Source organism: Rhinatrema bivittatum, chromosome 3 (assembly GCF_901001135.1).
Source record: "Rhinatrema bivittatum chromosome 3, aRhiBiv1.1, whole genome shotgun sequence".
Taxonomy (NCBI): Eukaryota; Metazoa; Chordata; class Amphibia; order Gymnophiona; family Rhinatrematidae; genus Rhinatrema; species Rhinatrema bivittatum.
In genome coordinates this window covers 264,539,366-264,559,285 of record NC_042617.1, presented here as the reverse complement: position 1 = coordinate 264,559,285, position 19,920 = coordinate 264,539,366, and the positions used below count along the sequence as shown (strand labels likewise).

Here is a 19,920-nt window from a genome sequence, read left to right as displayed (position 1 = left end):
CCACAAATTTAAAAAGGTAAAAAACAAACAACAAAAAATCAAGTGAATGTAGATCAGTTAAAAAGATTTCTTAGTGATAAAATTTCTGTATAAAGTATTTTCTGAGTGATTATATGTGATATGCTTGTGTATGAATAGTGTTTTGTTTTAGATCATATTTGTATTTGTCTGCTCAGTCCCAGCTATTTAACATCACTTTCCCACCAGTTTTGGACTTAAGGCTGCATAATGGTATATATTTCCCAGAACACTGTATTATGATTTTCTTTTTGAGTAATATTTATTTATTTGATTGTTTTTATATACCGACATTCATTGGAATATATCACATTGGTTTACATTATACATTATCTATATGTATTAATAGATAATATGACATTACTCTATTAATTTGGTATATTTCATGGGTGCGAGTTCCAGGTGGCGAAAGGTGAGACTATCTGAAGGAATGGGTGTTAAGAGTGTGCGGGTTGGACTGGATATTTAGAACACGCTTGTTTAAATGGATTCGGAGTGGGTGTGTGTTGAATGAGTAATAGAACATGATTGATAGAAAAAACTGTGGCCATGCAGGGCACTCCAATACTTTCTGTTGGATCTTTTTGATGGCCATTATACTATGTTATGAACAGTGTTATACATATTGTTATACTTCATGCGCTACTGTATTGTATGGATGCAGAGTAAAAAGTATTTTAAAAAGACAAAATTGCAATAAAGGGCCGATGTTCAAAAGGTTAGGCGTGAAAATGGGCTTACGCGCGCCGGGCCTATTTTCAAAAGGCCCGTGGGCACGCATAAAGCCCCAGGACGCGTGTAAGTCCCAGGGCGGTCCAGGGCAGGGCGTGGGCAGGGCCAGAGCCCTGCAGCACAGCGACCATTGCCGCTGGGTCGAGGGATCGCGTGCCAGCAGTCAGCTGGCATGCAACTTGTGCCTGCCCAGAGGCAGGCGCAAAAGGTAAAAAAAATTTTGGGGGCGGTTAGAGTAGGGCTGGGGGGGGAAAGGTTAGGGAAAGGGGTGGAAGGTCAGATTAGGGGGAAGGGAAGTTCCCTTACAGGCCGCTCCGATTTCATAGTAGCCTGGGAGGGAATGGGGGAAGGCAGCACGCAAGTTATAAAATTGGGTGTACATATGCACGCCGGGTAGCTCGCGCACACCTTTTTAAAATCTACCCAAAGTAATTTAAAAAAAAACAAAAAAAGCATCTTCCAACATGGTTAAATTATGCTGTGAAAGAGGCCATCAAAGCCAAAAATTCATCTTTTAAAAAATGGTGAACAAGACAAAGAAAATAGGAAGACACAAACACTGTCAAATTAGATATAAAACATTAATAAAGCAGCTGATGCAAGAATTTGAAGAGAGTCTTGCCAAAAGGGCAAATGCTAATAATAAAACCCTTTTTCAAATACATTAAAAGCAAAAAACCTGTGAGGGAATCATTTGGGCCATTGAATGATGGGGGCGGGGGCAGGTGTTTAAAGGGGCACTTAAGGAAGAAAAGGCCATAACAGAAATACTAAATGAATTCAAACGATGTGCACAGGGCCGGCAGAAGCAAGAGGTAGATGAGGCGATCACCGATGGCATCGAAAGACAGGGGCAGCACTGGAGCAGCAGAACCATGTGACAGTGAGATAGGACAGTGGGTGGTCTAGCAGACCAAAACATTTCATTTCACCTTGTTTTTTTCATGTAGGGGAGCGAGGGGTGGGGGCGAGGGTATTAGTTTTTCAATTAGTTTTAATATTTTGGTTCAATTTAGTTTAACATTTTGTTTGCTCATCTGAAATAAACAAAAAAAGAAAAACCCAAAACAAAATGCAAAAATGGGTCCTCCCTGTGTCTTACAACCCCCCTCCCCTCCCTTCCCTTTCCCCTCGCTGACAATAAGTGGGTGCCCGGGCCTATCCAGCTCCTCTGAGCCAAGTTCTGAATGGGCCTCTCCAGATCCCTCTGATTCCCACTCCTGCTGCTCACAAATCAGCCAAGGCTGGGAACCTCCCCAGCTCTCCCTTAAACCATTTTGTGGGGATCTTCCAGCAAGAATGGGGCATAAGGAATCACCACTTGCTCCTGAGCTGCCAAGCTTCTTTAAAAATGCTGCCGACCAGCCCTAAGACTAGCTCCAAGAGTGGCATCCAAATAAACATTCATAAATGTTTGTTTATAAATGAGTGCGCATCCGTAATGAGTTCTTTGCTTCGCTCTTTACTGAGGTGTACATTGGGGAGGAACTGAATCTAGAAGATGTGCTAAAGCAACCTGACAAACCAAACAGTAGCAAATTTCATAGACCTGAAGGTATTCATCCCAGAGATCTAAAGGAACTCAAATATGAAATTTCAGATCTTCTACTGGTAATTTTTGACCTGCCATTCAAACCTACCTCTATATTCGAGGTAGATTTGAATATAGAGGTAGATTTGAAAAAAAGGACCTCAGGGGTGACCCAAGTAACCACAGTCTGGTGAACCTTACAATGATGCCAGGTAGAACGATGGAAGCTATTGTTAAGAACAAAATTGCTGGTCCATATGGATAAACATGACTTACTGGGGGAAGAGCCCGCATATATTTACCAAAGGGAGGATGGTGCCTTAGAATTCCTGGAAGTTGTGAATAAGCATGTTGATAAAGGTGAGCCAATCACTATGGTGTATCTGGAGTTCCAGGAAGCATCTGATAACGTTCCTCATGAAAGACTCCTCATAAAACTAACAACTCATAGGGCAGGAGATGATGTCTTACTGTGGATTTGGTACTATCTAAAATATATAAAATAAAGAGTAGGACTAGACAGTTTTTTCCCCAATGGAGTAAGGTAAATAATGGAGTTCCCCATGGATCTGTACAGGGACTGGTATTTTTTTTTTTTTTACTTTTTATTAACAGTCTGGAAAAGGGAGCAAGTGACATGTTCAGATTTGTAGATCGTACAAAATTATTCAAAGCAGACTGTGAAGATTTGCAGAAAGACCTTGCAAGACTGGGGAACTGGGCATTCAGATGGCAGAAGAAATTTAATGTGGCTAAGGGTAAAGTGATGCACATAAGGAAAAATAATCCCAACTATAGGTGCATCATGCTGGGAGCCACCCAGGAAAAGGATGATGGAGTCATTGTGGACAGTAGCTTGAAATCCTGAGCTCAGTATTTGGCAGCAGTTAAGAAAGGAAATAGAATGTTAGGAATTGTTTGAAAAAGAACAGAAATTAAAACTGTGAATATCGTAATGGAGCTGTCCATAAATGACATCTTGCTCTGATAGGGGGGGGGGGGGTTACCACTTGTGACAAGGGGGTAGGAGGATTGAACATATCGTGATATCATAAAGTCAAAGTCTTAAGAGTATTTTGCTATCACGGCAGCAGTGGTAGAGAGGGTCTTCGGAGCCTGGAGGCCAATGCATTTGTGCAACTTTCCCACTCATCCCGCCAATTTTGGGAGCCCCCAACTAATTACATGAATAGAAGGGGGGGGGCGGGCACAGCTTAAAACGGGGAGGAGGAATAGCCTAGTGGTTAGAGCAGCGGACTATGAACCAGGAGACCAGGGCTTGAGTCCTGCTGTCGCTCCTTGTGACCTTGGGCAAGTCACTTTACCCTCCATTGCCTTGGGTACGAACTTAGATTGTAAGCCCTTTGGGGATAGAGAAATACCTACAGTACCTGAATGTAAACCGGTGTGATATCTCGATTGAGATTGAATGTCAGTATATAAAAATAATAAATAAAAACATTTAGTCATCCCTACTCTAGCCCAAAAAAGACACTTGGAACCCATATCACCTTAGGTGAATTATAATGTGTGTAGAGTGTGGGCCTGACCCTCAGAAAGCCATGAACAAATGGAATTACCATTACAGTATAATAAGCCTCCCATTCCAAAACCGCACTAAGTGCCAGCACCTAAACAGTAACAACCTACCTATGAAAAGGCAAAACTACAAACATTACACCAGGCTCTAAAACACAAATTACCTCCTATTAGGAAAATAAAGAAGCCAAGCTATTATAGATCCATGTATAAAAACTATATGCTAGCAGAATACCTCGTTTCAGACACAAATGCAGACCACTTTTTGTCACCATGGGAGGATGAATAGTTCTTGCAGCAAAACAGTTCAGTGTCTTAATTATTTGATTTTGCAACACTGAATAGTTTTAATTATAATACAAGCTGACTGCAATGCGTGATGAATGCCTAAACAGTGTACAGCACTAATGCTATTTTGCTTGAGTAAAACACAGACTGATGACTGTTTGCAGTTTAGTATTGCAGCTTAATATAAGGGGGAGGGGGGGGGTTCTGTGATGTTATAACTGAAAGGCGATTTGGAAATCTGTGACAAAGTGTGATGGAGGAGAGCAGATGATTTCATGCCAAAATAGTGTGATGTAATTTATGGACGGCTCCTATGCCTCTGGATTGATCTATCATGCGACCAACACCTTGAGTATTGTTTGCAGTTCTGGTCACCCCATCTCAAGAAAGATTTAATAGAACTTGAATAGGTACAGAGTAGGGCAAAAAAAATGATAAAGAGGATAGAACAGCTCCCTTATGAAGAAAGGCTAAAAGGGCGAGGGCTCTACAACTTGTAAAAGAGAAGACTGAGAAAGGATATGATGGAGATTTAGAACATAGGAACATGCCATACTGGATCAAAGGGTCCATCAAACCCAGCATCCTGTTTCCAACAGTGGCCAATCCAAGTCACAAGTACCTGGCAAGTACCCTCTTAAAAATTACCCCCTAAATAAAACTATTAGCATTTAATTACAGAGTGGGTTAAGGACCTGAAATCTCTCTTGGTTCTCCCTTGCTTCTCTAATTCTTGTTCTACATCCACGACTGGGTTGAGGTGCATTAGCAGTGCCATGTGGTAAAGCTTGCAGTGCTACTGCCTGTGCTTTACCTTTTCTGAGAGTCATTCTTCAGTTACCAGTAATACCTGCGAATGCTAGCAAGATGAGGTTAGTGAATGGGGGGGGGGGGGGGGGGGGGGAGGACCCATTCAAATTTCAGTCCCTCCCTTTGAGGGGCCTGGGAATGGCTGTCCCCCGAGGAAGCTTTATAACAGCTCTCTACTGAGAGTCTGGAGGCAGTCGTGTAGGATTTTTGGAGAGTGAGGAGCTTACCTTTTTTGTACTTTTCAGGCCCAGAGGAAACAGGCTAACCCAGCCAGGGATTCCTGACTACGGTCGGGAGGTTGTTCCTGCCAGTCTACTCCGTAGCAGGTTTGGATACCCCTCCGGGCTGCTTTCGGGATTTTAAGCTTTTTGTGGTAGGAGCCTACCCGGGCACCTAGGTCTTTCTTGGATTAAGGGCACGGGGACTCCTGTGTCTGGGACGCCCAGGGATAGGGAAGACCTACCCTAGAAGTGATGGTGACCCATTGTGTGGAGCAACTCTGTGTCAGAAAGCTCTGTTGTTAAAGCTGGTAATTAGCAATCTGTAGTTATTTAGAGTAGTTGTGGGTGAATCCTTGGACCAGTGGCAGGTGACTGCGCCCTTGGGAGAAATCCCAAGAGGGACCATTGGTCAGGCTTAGTGTAGGAGACAGACACACACTAGTTCTTTTATTAGACAATATGGTAAATCACCAGAGGTGGCAGTAGTGAGCTGGAAGCGCCCAGCTGGGCTGTAGTCCCTCAGGTATTGGAACAGCGATCCAGGGTGGCTGAGCTGTAGAGAAACTAAGACAGTGAGTAGGCAGTATATGCAGAGTTCTGGAACAAGTCCTTAATGATAACACTCACACAATAGTCTCTTGAGGCAGCCTAGGAGTTGGTATGCATTAGGCCCTCAAAGAGCAAGTACCTGTACCCAGGGAAAGCTCCGCGAGATAGATGGAAACTCACAATGCTGTAAGCAGGATGACTTCTTAGCAGAAGTGGTATTCAGGAGCAAGTCCGGGACGTGGGCCCTCGAGGAGCGAGTACTGGTTCCGGACTGCGACCTGCAAAGAAAAAGAGAGAGCGAGGCCCCCGAGGAGTGAGTACCTCTACTGAAGTCCGAGGAGGCAGAGTAGCTAGGGTTGCAGAGAGCGAATCCCATCCGCAGCGACCAGGAGGAAGCTAGGTAACCAATCCCTTACTAACTCGTCTTGTTAGCGAAAACTGAGACCGTAAATATCTGGAGCTGGTGACGTCATCTCAGGGGGACGCCCCTGAGGTTCGCACCAACATTGGTACATCAGCCGGGCCGCGCTCACGCGCGTGCCCTTATGCATCTGGTCAACATGGCGGCTTGCAGTGTCGAGCCGGTCCGGGAACGCCGGAGGAGGACGGCATGGAGACGCCACAGCAGCTAACCTTCCATCAACCCCGAAGGGAGTCGTCAACGAGGTAAGGTGGGCGCCGGCGGAGCAGAGACGTCAAGCAGCGTCGGACACAACACTCCGGAGTTATATTCAGTAAAGGGAAGAAACTATTCAGTTGAGAAATACAGGAGAAAGATTTTTGGCTGCCCCTTCCTACCTGCCCTGGAGCAGGGTAAGAAAAACCTGCATCAGGAATCCCTCCCATAAGGGATTCACAGAAGAGTCAAAGACTGAGACAAACTAAAGAGTGAAAGAACTGCTAAAGTGAGTACAAGAACCCTCACGATCCTAGAAGATACCAATCCAGAGTCTTCAGCCCCGTGGAGAGAAGAGAGATTACTTCTGTACAAGGTCAGGATTTTTGGCCATCCATGGAAGGGGTTTTCCTACCCAGCTTAAAGGTTGCCCTGCCTGCCAGGACCTCCATCTCACCTAAACCTGGAGGGTGGTAGGATCCCTTGCCCTATAAAAGATTCATGCACAGATAGAGGTAAAGACAGGAACTGAGGAGAGAAAAGACTGTGGTGCTGGAAGCACATTTATTGTGCCGTCTGCAATGATTTTATACAGTAAATTTAAGTTTGGACAGTAACCTAGTATGTCCAGTATCTTTATTTGGGCACACAGCACGCGGAAAGAGACGTGACACCTCCCTCAGGGATAACCAAGAGAACGTCAGCCACCCCTGCACTCAGACCCAAAAGGACGTCTTTCTTCCCCCAGCCAAAAGGATTCAAACTCTGAGCTAGTCAGGTTTCTTTCCCCAAAGCACTTACAAATACTTTTATGGTCCCACCCGTGCAGCTGGGTGAAAACCTTCTCTCTTTCGCTCTCTCTCTCCCCAATAGCTAAAAGGCATGGGCAGGCTTTCGCATGCATGTTCTTTTAGCCGAGTGATTAGAGCAGCAAAGCTGAGAACCAGGGAAGCCAAATCCCGCTGTTTCCACTGGACACTCCTAGAGATTTTGGGCAAGTCATTTCGACCTCCATAGCCTCGGTTACCAATTTACACGTGAATTTTAAAAGCCCGGAGCGCATGTATCACTTAGAGGATAAGGGAATATGTTGGGCCAGCGCACGCCAAGCGGATTTTAAAAGGAACCCACGTAGGTGTACTCGCCGTTACGCACCCCAGTGGAAAGTTCTGAAAAAGGGGCGGGATGTGGCTGTGGTTTGGGTGGAGCATGTGTGTTCCTGGATTTCATCTTGACGTTTGCGCATAAGCACTTACAAGCACAGGCGCAGGCCATGGTTCTATACGGCATAACTTTACCTCTGCTATGGATGGCGTGAAAGTAAGACAACAAAGATAAATAAGCAGATTGGCAGGGCTAACAGGGAAGAAGGGAGACTATTAAACCAGGAGGGTTTGGAAGTCCATTCCCAGTTTGCCCAGGTAAGGTATAGAACTGGGAAAACTGGAAATGGCGTTGGTGCGCCTGTCTACTAAAATTCCCCCCCCCCCCACTTACGTGGTAGAAGCAGCATTGCGTGTATATGAGTGCGCCCACTTAAACTTGTGCGTGCGCTCAGTCTATTTTATGACATTTGCGCATACACACATGCATGTTATAAAATGGCTGCATCCCTGGGCGCAGGCTGATAAACGCACGCACATGTGCGCCCAAGTTTAAAAGTTACCGTCCCCGATTGTTAGCTCTCTGAGGAAGGACCTATCTCTCTGGGAAAGGGACCCATCTACTGTACTTGACTTTGTAACTCACCTTGAACACAGATTTGCAGAAGATAATTAAAATCTTAGCAATCCTAAACCAGGGACACCCAGCGGTGTGTTAAGGTCCGCGGGGGAAAGAGGATTAACATGTAGATTTGATTTTCCAATGTATATGTGCTGTTTGGCCCCCCACCCAGATCAGCCAATGCAGAAATAGTAGGTGCCAACGAGTATGGGGGTACTTTTTGTACAATTTTATTTTATAGGCAGTTTCCAAAGGTCAACCGCCTCTAGTAGTTTCCCTTTGAAAATTATCTGCATGGTATGCGAAAACTAAAATGCACATGTAGCTTCTGCAACAATGCGAGCTACTGAAAATTGTCATACGGTTCCCCTTCGTTACCACACCAACAGGTGAATTTTAAGAGCCCTGCACGCGCCAAAAGCGGGAGATATAAACACAATCTGAGCCGGCGTGCGCAGAGTGGATTTTAAAAGCTGCCTGTTATGCGCACAGATAAGAAGTTTAAAAAAAAAGGAGTGGGGCGTGAGTGTGCTCTGGGCAGGGCAAGGGTGGGACATGGGCACTCCAGGACTTTAACATTAAATGCGCGCGTAAATAGTTCCACACACAAGCTCACCCTGGGGTCCCCTGCCGCGTAACTTTACTACTGCGATGTAATAAAATAAAAAATCTAGGCTAGTCAGCGGGGTTTTAAGGGTCAGGGGTAGCGGGGGGAAAGGGAGACTATTAAACTAGGGCTTGGAAAGTCCTATCCCTTGGCTGGGCAAACTGGGAACGAACTGGTGAAACTGGCAATGGTGTGGATGCACAATCCTTTTAAAACGTCCCCACTTGCGCGGTGGAAGCGGGATTTGTGCGCACATGTGTGCACCCACTTAAAATGCATGTTCAGTCTATTTTATACCATGCATGCATATATGCGCGTATCTTAGAAAATGGCCGCGTCCTTTGTGGCAAGCCGGCATACAAGCATACATGTGCACCCGCGCGGCTGTTTAAAAGTTACCATCTAAGAAAGCACACAGCATACATTTGATATGATTGCCTGTATCTGTCAGCATCTTAAGATTGCTTTTTTTATTGGGAGACAGTTTGTGTGGTCATATACTGAATGTAATGAAAAAATGTCCATATTCAGTATACTGTAACATCTATTTGCAAAATTCAGAAGTGTAGAAATAACTGTACACAGGTGTAAATAGCCCCCGAGTCAGCTAGTAAATATGCTAGAGGCCAGATATCTCTCTATATATGCAATCATTTAAGCAGCTCAGGAATTGTGCAGAAATGAGGCCTCCTACTGTATAACTTTTGTCCAGTGACAATGCACCTCCATTACAGAGCAAATATCTGTTTGCTAATCTCAACTACTTTGATTTGAACAGCGTACCATACTAGATCAGCTATTGTAGGCACTCTGTTGTCTTTTCTTCATAATCTTAAATTGTGGCTCTTTATTCAATTCAATAGAACTGAGAACAGTCTCTATTGAGGGGAATAATGTTGGGTCAGATTAGGCCACCATACCTGCAAGAGCAGTGGAATTAGCATGTTAGATGGTAGCCAAACTCTATGGCTTGTCCTACGAATTTGTGACTGAGGAACTCCCTTTGGATTAAATTGACCTTAAATATGGTTCTCCTGTAGATATTATACTCTATGGCAGATTTAGTGTTTTTGAATACTGTTTTTATGCGAGGGGGTTATATTTATTTCTTTTGTGAATTGTCTGTTTTTTGTATCTTTTAAGTTATGATTATGTTTAGTTTTGTATTTTTATATGTTTAGAAATCATAACTTGCCCTGACTTTTTTCAACAAGGATGAGTAAAAAGAAATGAATGGAATGGAATGATGATAATATTTATAGTCCATCAATCTATAGCTCTCATGTAACCCAGTATAGTCAGTAGGGATGTGAATCGTTTTTTGACAATTTAAAATATCATCCGATATATTTTAAATCGTCAAAAATCGTTAGAGGCGATATACAATAGGAATTCCCTCGATTTATCGTCAAAAATCGTAAATCGGGGGAAGGGGAGGGCAGGAAAACCGGCACACTAAAACAACCCTAAAACCCACCCCGACCCTTTAAAATAAATAAACCCCCACAAGACTTGCCAAAAGTCCAGCGGGGGTCCGGAAGCGCCCTCTTGCACTCGAATCGTATTGCCGTATTGCAAAATGGCGCCAGCCATATGGCCGGCGCCATTTTGCAATACGGCAATAGGGCCATACGGCCGGCGCTCCCGGACCCCCGCTGGACTTTTGGCAAGTCTTGTGGGGGTCAGGAGGCCCCCCCCAAGCTGGCCAAAAGTTCCTGGGGGTCCAGCGGGGGTCCGGGAGCGATCTCCTGCGCTCGTGACGTCGGGGGACAGGAACCAAAATGGCGCCGGCGCTACCTTTGCCCTGTCATATGACAGGGCAAAGGTAGCGCTGGCGCCATTTCTATTAACGCACCCGTGGCCCGAGAGTGGAAGATCACACCGGGACCCCCCCCACTGGACCCCAGGTAATTTAAGACATTTTGGGGGGTTCGGGAGGGTGGGGGAGGGTTTTAGGGTTGTTTTAGTGTGCCGGTTTTCCCGCCCTCCCCCGATTTACATGATTTAAAAAAAAAACAAAACCGCGATGATCCGATTCCCTCCCTCCCCAGCCAAAATCGATAGTTAAGATGATCGATCACACGATTCACATCTCATAATCAGTGATAATTTGTAGAAACTTTTCAGACAAGCAATAAGAATCCTGAGGTTACACCTTCTTTGTATATGCGGACTAGCTGGTGTGATGCTCAGCAATTGCGATAAGCTACTAAGGGTATTTAAAAGACACTGTCTGAGCTCTGGAGTTGCAGGCCTATTTTCAGCAGTGCATAGAAGGCATTTTATTATTATTCTGTTCATACACCAGTTAAAATACAGCAAGAGGAAAAGCTATAGACCAGTGAGTATTTTTTACAGCTTTTTGCTCCTTCTTTTGCATGAACATTAAACAAAGCACTTCTTGAACATAAAGACATGGCACTCTGAGAAATTTCAAATATGAATAAAAAATGAATGCCAGTAGCTGAAATGATGTTCTTATTTTGACCGCGTCACCATGAATAGCCACATTGTGCATTGTTAACAATGTTTACATGACTGAGGGTTTTGTGCCATAGCTGTAATATCTAACACTAAAAAAAAATGACAGGGATAATGGAAAAAATAAGAAGAAACAAAGTGAACAGTAATTTGAATTTAACAAAAAATGCATCGATAAGTGCACAGTGGTTGAAAACCTTTTCACCAAACATGTAGTGTGCTTTTTTACAGTTCCATATCTCTCAATTCACCAGACTCAGGTGGTATTTGTGAGGCGTCCTGTAGGGTACCCAGTACCAGCAATGGGACCTTTATGGTTCTATAACTATTCGGGAGAGGGCACTGTATGAGTATACTGCAATTACTGAGTGCCAAACAACTTGGGAAGAAGTGATATAATTGGCTTGAAAGCATATAAGTCATGCATCCTGTCAATGGTGTTTGTGGGCAGAAGATTCAGAAATTTCCTGATGTTATTTGAGAAACTCAGTCTGGAAGGAAACTTTTTCTTCTCCTTAAGCAGTGTGTTCTTGTCCTTGGTACTGCTTTCTTCTTGAAATTTCCCTGCAAATCTGAAGCTGTTTATCAGGGGAATAAATTATTTTTTGTGGATCCTTATCAGAAAGGAAAGTTTCTGATAAGTCTTATGGTCAGCAATGCTAAGGGTGTGGTGGGTTTCACTTGGGCAGGATTATTACACGTTCAATTTTTTCTTTTAAATTTTTTTTTCTTGTTGTTAAGTCCTCCAATTATTTGAAATGGACCACTGAAGAAATTTCATGTATTGTTTACTTTTGGTTTTCCTTTATATTCTTGCTGTTGCCTGATTTTATTTCAATCTACAATTTAAAATGTAATAGAGTAAAAAAAAAAAACCATTCTGTGATGTGGAAAGGACGGCTTGCAATAGCTATAGCTACCCTTGCTGGAGGCCTTCACCAAATACTCAATAAACGATGAGCTATACCAGCTCTGAACAGATGGTGTGCTGTCTGCACACTGACAAAACAGGGTTTCACTATCATAATCCACCGGAATACCAGCACAACTCAGAATGGGGGCAAGCAAGGATGCACAAAGGGGGTTCAGAAATGTTCTCGAAGATGAGAAAGCCAACGCAACTGAGCAACTCCCTCCAAAAAACTGCCAAGAATCCTAGGTATGGCAAGATCATATGCTCTAATTCGAGAAATAACTTACCGACCAAATGATGACAGCAAATTTACATCATTCCTTGGCATAGAGACAAACGTGTGCACGCTAGCAGAAGGCCAAGTGACACAAACACTACTGCCAGATGCAAATCACAGCAGGTAACAAATGCCCAGATGCCATAAATGACCGACTGAAGCAAAGAGAAGCTGATGACATGCAAAAAAACTGACATGCGTGTGCTGAAAGTGGGGCACTTGTTGCTGCCCAACCTGGAAATCTGATAGCGATCCATCATTAGTTGAGACAACAGTATCTAGATAATAGTTTTGGGAATGGCGTAACTTTAACCTGAGGAGCCTCGTGTGGGCAGAGGAGCATGGTTAAGGGCGATCAGAGAAAAACTGCTGCTCAAATGCAGAAAATGATTTGGGGTGATGAAAACAAATAGTACCAGATTTAAAACTACAGCCATGCACAGAAATTATAAGAAGCATGTGCAGTCAGAAAGGCTGGGAGGCACAAGCATGGATACTTCCTGACCCCAATTCAAGATCACAGACTCATTTGAAACATAAAACTGGAAGTAATGCCAAGTATTTGGGGTGATGAGTTTATTCTTAATCAGAAAGATTGCCAAATCATTGTCAAGCCTTTGTTTTAACAGTCATTGACTATTGTAACTCCTTCTATGTTGGATTCCCTGTTACTAGACGTAAAGGTGAATTTTAAAAACCTGACGTGTGTATTTATTAGGGGATTCACGAATGTTGGGCAAGCGCACGCAGAGCGGATTTTAAAAGCCACCAAGATATGCGTGTATCTCCTGCAGTGTGCACATCTCTGAAGTTTTCAAAAAGGGACAGGGCATGGGCATTTCAGGGCATGAACACTTATTTGATCTGGTGCGAGCTAAGGCCCCTTGCCACGTAACTTTACTTATACAATGGATGATGTGTAAGTTATAAAATAAAGAAAAATAGGCAGATCTGTGGGACTTTAAGGGTTGGGGATAGTTGGGGGAAGTGAAGGATATCAAACTAGGGTGGTTTGGAGGAACTCTCTCTTAACTGGGTGAACTAGGAATGAACCAATAAAACTGGGAATAGACTTGGTGCATGTCCCTTTTAAAATTACCCAGTTTACGTGGTACAAGAGGTATTTGTGCGCACTTGATGGACTCTCTACCTGGGTAACATCAAGCTAGGTTGAGAGAACATTGTACAAATCTCATCTTTGTGTGAGTTTCCTCACTCCGAAGGTCATCAAATCTTAACAAGAGTGTACTGTTCTGTTCGTACGTCTCACTCTGAATGTCAAAGTGGCCCCTAACCCCTACACTACTACCTAAACCTCACCTCGAGGTACTAGGTGGGCCTCATATAGAGATATAAATACCTACATACTATAAAGGGCCTTATAGCTAGGTTCTCTCTCTCTCTCCTCCCCCCCCCCCCCCCCCCAGTGGTTGTAGGTCAGAATTACAACAATTGTGGTACTTACCACAAAGTGCAAAAAAGTTATCACATTCTGCAGTAATACCTATGCAAAGCTGCTAAGATAGCACACTTTGTGATAAACAGGCTATTACCATAAAACACACCCCTTTTCCTATCACATGCGATATTTACTGCATTTTGATAAATCCAGGCCTTAATGCGTGGAATACATCTGGACTGCGCATCCTGCATTCCACTAAGAATTAAATCTAAAATAGCTCTCTCTCTCGTTGTTTCCTGAACCAATTGCTCCATGAAGCAGTCGTTTATTACATCCAGGAACTTTATGTCTCTAGCATGTCCTGATGTTACATTTACCCAGTCAATATTGGGGTAATTGAAATCTCCCATTATTACTGCACTGCCAAATTGGTTAGCTTCCCTGATTTTTCTTAGCATTTCATCATCTGTCTGACCAGTTTGTCCAGGTGGATGCCCTAACTCTCCTGTTTCATTAGTATCGAACATGCACTGCTGAGTGACTGTCGGCTTCCCACTTGTTCTAGTTTAAAAGCTGCTCTCTCTCATTTCTAAAGGTTAGTGCCAGCAGCTTGGCTCCACTCTGGTTAAGGTGAAGCCTATCCTTTCGGAAAAGTCTCCTCCTTCCCCAAAATTTTTCTCAGTTCCTTACAAAACTGAATCCCTCTTCCCTGAACCATCACCTCATCCACGCATTGAGACTCTGGAGCTCTGCCTGCCTCTGGTGACCTGCGCGTGGAACAGGGAGCATTTCAGAGAATGCTACCCTGGAGGTTCTGGATTTAAGCTTTCTACCTAAGAGCCTAAATTTGGCTTCCAAAACCTCCCTCCCACATTTTCCTATGTCGTTGGTTCCCACATGTACCATGACAGCCAGCTCCTCCTCAGCACTGTCAATCATCCTATCTAGGTGATGTGTGAGGTCTGCCACTTTCGCACCAGGCAGGCAAGTTACCACATCCAAACTGCAGAACAGGTAGATGTCAGGTCAACTGAGACCATGCAAAGCTTCTTTTTTTTTTTTTGTGCTGCAATTTTACTGTGAATATCAAAGGAAAGAAGCAAGAATTACAGAATTAGCAGGAAAAAACTGAATATCTAGATGGCATAAAGTTCAATCTAGGATGGAGGGTGCTAATGCACTATAGAAAATCACAATTATCTTGCTAAGCCATTCAAAGAATCATTCACAAAGAACAATCCCCACTTTGTTATTATCATTGGACCAGGAACACTCCATGAAAAATACTTGCCTCTTGGAGCCATTTTTGTGATATCAAGGCACACTATGAAACTTGTGTGGAGATAACATTATTATGTTAGACAAAGAAAAACAGAAAGTATAAGAGACAACATGCCAAACAACTGTCCTTGAGTTTGCTCTCCCTTTCTTTTTTTATTTGTTTTTGGACAGTATGAGTAGACCTCAGCTACTCTGTCCCAAGTAGAGATTAACTGCCATTCCTGTAACGGGCCACATACATTATTGCTACCTTTCTCCTTTAAGGCTTTCACCATCACTGTCAGGCACGGCCTGCCAAGAAGCTTAAGAACATAAAAAGTGCTGTGCAGGGCCAGACTAATGTTCATCAAGCCCAGCCCCACAAGCACCCAGCAGAATCTCAAAAGTTGATCCACTCTCCATATCTCACTCAGAGACAGGCATTGGCCCATAACTGTTTACGGACCAATCGGCAACACCTCCTGCCATTAGTGAGTGCTATTTATTACTATTACCTTATTTTACAGCTGTAAATGAGCACACTTGAAGTACTCTGTCCACCTGATATGGCTGCTACCGTTACTGTACCAGTGCCACACACAAACCATGGCAGCCACCATTCCAACAGCATGGGCCTAACCCCCCCTGGAACTCAGTGGCCCACCTCTGCTTAAAACCCCATTAGAATGCAGACAAAAGCATTAAAAAATACTCTAACACCAAGACAGGCTGCATGTTAAATGCTTGCAAAATTTTAGATGTCTTTTCTTTTCTGATCCATATGGAAAAGTGTATGTAGTTAAAAGCTGTAAGACGAGAATGCTCTAGTTGAATGGAGATGTAATTAAAAATGGAAAGGATGACAAATAGTCTTTATTATGAAACTATATTACCGGACTTTAATGGCACTTCTTATAGATAGTATTAACATATACAAATCCCAAATTTCTATATGTGCCTTTCTGTAAACTGTTGTGATGGTATATAACTACGGTATAGAAATTTAAAAAAAAAAAAATAGATAATACAAAGCAAAGACCTAACCTATCCCCAGTTAGCGGTGGGAAGGTCACAACAAAGGCAGTGCTCCACCTCAGATCCCAAAAGGGCGTAGCATGAGGAACAGGGCAGAGACTGTGGGAAGGCGACCTGGGGCCGGGGATTTACGCCTCCCTCCAGAAAAATGGATACGCATTCAAAATTTATGTGCATGTCCAAACCTTTTCCCAGTTCCGCCCATGCAAACTCCTCTGCTCGGTCTTACACACATACAGGACCAGCAATTTCAAAGTAGCCATTTACATAGGTAAAGCACCATTTTACCCATAGAAATGACCTGGATAATTACGCTCCCTGTCCCAAAGCATCATGCGAATTAACACCAACAGATAATGGACATTATCTGCCAGTTCATATTTATATTTAGAGGAAGACAGTTTGAGTTAGCAGCTAATGTAGGCTGCTTTTATTGTAATTTATTTGGTTTGCAAAATTGTTGAGGACATATCTCTAAGCAGAGAAATAAATAAGGGTTAATAAATAAGTTGTAGGTGATACGTTGGACTATCTTAATACAATAAAATGGTTTCACTTACAGCTTTTTGTTAACCCTCATTTCCCTGCATCTGAGTGAACTAACATAGCAGTACAGACTACAGTATTCTAATGAACAAGCAAGAAAAAATGAATGCAACAAGTTCTAATATATATAATACAAGAAGTCATAATGATATATTTTGGAGTTGATTATGAATTAGGAGGCCAATCTACCAAACTGCACTGATGTTCACAAAGGCAAGTTTGCATGCTAAAATTAATGTTAATGTGCATAAAAAGGGATGAGGTGTGCTATTTCCCCTTTTAATGTGCAAAGTCGTACTTTTTTTTGCAAACAGCAAATTTAACATGTGAAATTTTTCTTTAAAGCATTTTCATGCAAATTTAATGCTAATGAATGACTGCAATGGAAAATTATGCAAAGCCACTCATTAGCTTTGAATACACAGACTACATGTGGAAAATGCTTCACAAACACTATATAGTAAAAAAAAAAAAAAATTAACTATACCCTGGGGAGGTATAGTTAAGTATTTTGTGCTAAAGTCTGTAGAAAAAGCTATGCACATTATGTAGCTTTGGGTTCATTTGCATATAATGACTGATAGCAAATTAGCAGGCATTAAAACATAATGGAACGTGGACTTTTGCGACGTTCAGAGCAGCCTACTAAATTGGCCTCTAGGACAGACTATGTAATGATCATACGTAAAGTGATAACAAAATCAGGAAAAAAAAATAAGTTAGTTTCAGGGTAAGAAACAAAAATCATGTACTACTGGCATTGCTGCATGAGACATTGGTATAGCTCTTAGGCACAAATAAGAAATAAATGAGAGGAACAAGCTGTGGTTCAGATACAGGTATAACCTTTTAAAGTTCAGAGAATGAAGGAAAGAAAAGTGGATCCTGATTTAAGTTATAACAATGTATCTGAGAACAGTAAAGTGCCCAATACCTGTTGAAGATCTAAGGTGATGGTCACAAAATGATATTCCATCCCATTTTGGATACTTGGACTTTGCCACCAGAAGTTCTTTCCATCAATTGCATTGGTTATCGGATGGTGTACTGTTGAAGAAAAAAACAACAAAAGCAATTCATTGCAGACATTGGCAGATTTATTGTACATTACAGGTCATGTATATTTCATTTAAGAAACTTGCAGTGTCTTAAGCCTTTAAATTATTGGCTTAATCCATGCAATTAAAAAGTATAGTTCTGGCATATCAGTGAGGTCAAAAAATCATACTAGCAAAGAAAGAAACTCAGAGACCATGACTTTTTCTGCCAATTGTTTTAAATCTTTAGACTGGAGTTCAATTACATTTTGTAGATTGAAAAGTCCATGTAGCTACATTTAAGAGTTTCATATCTTTGAAATCCAACATAAAATAAAGTACAATTTTTTAAAGAAAGAATGCCTGTTAAGTCTCTTCTCCCAAAATCTTAAATTGTATAGTTTTGTATCATAGGGCAGATCAACTTGTAGATTAATGAAGATTAGGTAAAAGGAAGCTTTTTGTTAAATTCACAGCAGGTACATGCAGACATAATTTTTTTTAGAACTCTGAAAAGACTGAAGGACATATACATTGTGTATTGTAGTGAACACATGCCATGCTAGTAATTAATAAAATAGCAAGCATTGGGGGGGGGGGGGGGGGAATTATGTCTGACTGTAGACAACTCTATTGAAATCAGTAGATCTGCTCACAGCTTCACACTTACACTTGTCCTCTCTTCTACTAACAGTCAGCTCTATAGAAGTGTGTTTTACCTCCCCTCTTGAAGGCTATCAATTGGGTATTAAGACTTAAACTCTTCTCATGTTTGCATAGTTACACATTTGCCAAGATCTTCAGGGAGATAGCAATCTGCTGAGGCAAAAATGACAAGAGGCGGGTGGCACCTTATAGACTAACCAATTTATTGAGGCATGAGTTTTTGAGGACCTAGTCCACTTCGATGCATGAAGTGTAGTACAGGAGGTGGGTAAAATATATGGGGATGGGGGGGGGGGGGGGAAGAGCAGAGAGGATACAGGCAGAGTATGGAAACTAGAGATGAGCAAAGCCCAAACCTTTCAGTTCAGGCTTCGCTTTCAGTCTGCCGCAGGAAATTTTGTATTTCCCGCGGTTCGGACCTTTGAAATTCGGGGGACCTGAATTTCGGGTTAGCGCACACTAACCCGAAAACCGAATTTTCCTGAAAATTTCAGGAAAATTTAATTCGGTTTTTGGGTTCCCCGAACCAGGACGAATTAGGCAATTTCAACGAAATTGCCTAATTCGTCCTAAACGTTTGCACATCCCTAAACAAAGAGTATTAATATCATTACAGTTCAGTCTATTGACAACTGAGGTATGTATGAAAAGACAGAATGATCTGAGACCAGTTAAGTACATAGATAGTTGTAGTGTGCCATGAAGTCATTGTCTCTATTCAGACTTAGGGTGATGGTGTTTTTTGATGAGTTCTAATTCAGCAGTTTCATAACTGGCAAGGTTGAAGAAGGCCAAAAGGCAATTTAATCTAGCCTTCTTCATTCTTTTTTGAGAAATTGACTTATTTTCTCAATGCTTCCCTTCATGATGGTATCTTTCCTGATTCTTTTAAGAAAACCTTGATTTGGTCTTTGATCAACCATCAGAGTTTCAGCACAAGGATTTCCAATTGCCAATCTGCTTTTCATTGGTAAATTGGTTGAAAAAAAAATAGTCTCTTCCTAGCTTTTAGGTTTATGACTGATGTAAAATTGGATGTGTACCAATCTGGTTTTCAAGTGTACCATGGTACTGAGGCCCTTCTGGATGATTTGCATTTCCATCTTGTGTTGTCTACCACATTCAACACGTTCAATCATGAGTTGTTGATTGACAGTGGTGGATTTTGAGATTTAGTACAACAGTTGGTTCAAGTCTTTTTGGAGTGGTAAATTGCAACAAGTGGTAATTTTCTCTGATCCTGGAAGCTCTCATGTAGAGTTTTCTAGGACTCTATATTGTCACCTGTTTTGTTTAACATATGTTAGACCTTTTTGTGAGATGACTAGACTTAAATGATTATCTTTTTTGCTGATGCTGTTCAGGTATGGTTTCCCTATAGCATTTCAAATTGTGAAGCGCTTGATAAGATTACTCTCTGACACAGGCTTCAAATTGGTTTAAAGGCCATAAGTGAAGACTTAATAATTCTAAATGTGAGGCTTTTTGGATTGGTAAAGCAGATCCCTCTGATGATCTTTAGGAATCCTTAGCTATCCATGATCTCTCCATATGTGAATCAACCAGGAACCTGAGGGGTTATAATGGACACTATACTGAATCAGAAGAGTACATTGTTTCTCTGATTAAATCTGTGTTTGGTACTCTTAATTTGTGTCAGCTTCACC

The 19,920-nt window shown here is 42.2% G+C and overlaps 1 protein-coding gene across 1 annotated transcript in view; it reads right to left on the bottom strand.

Moving 5' to 3' along the window:
• LAMA2 (laminin subunit alpha 2) overlaps positions 1-19,920 on the bottom strand; it is a 1,492,466-nt gene that overhangs the window by 1,157,923 nt on the left and 314,623 nt on the right. The window contains 1 exon segment of the mRNA XM_029596813.1: positions 17,485-17,597. Coding sequence (XP_029452673.1) covers positions 17,485-17,597 — 113 coding nt within the window.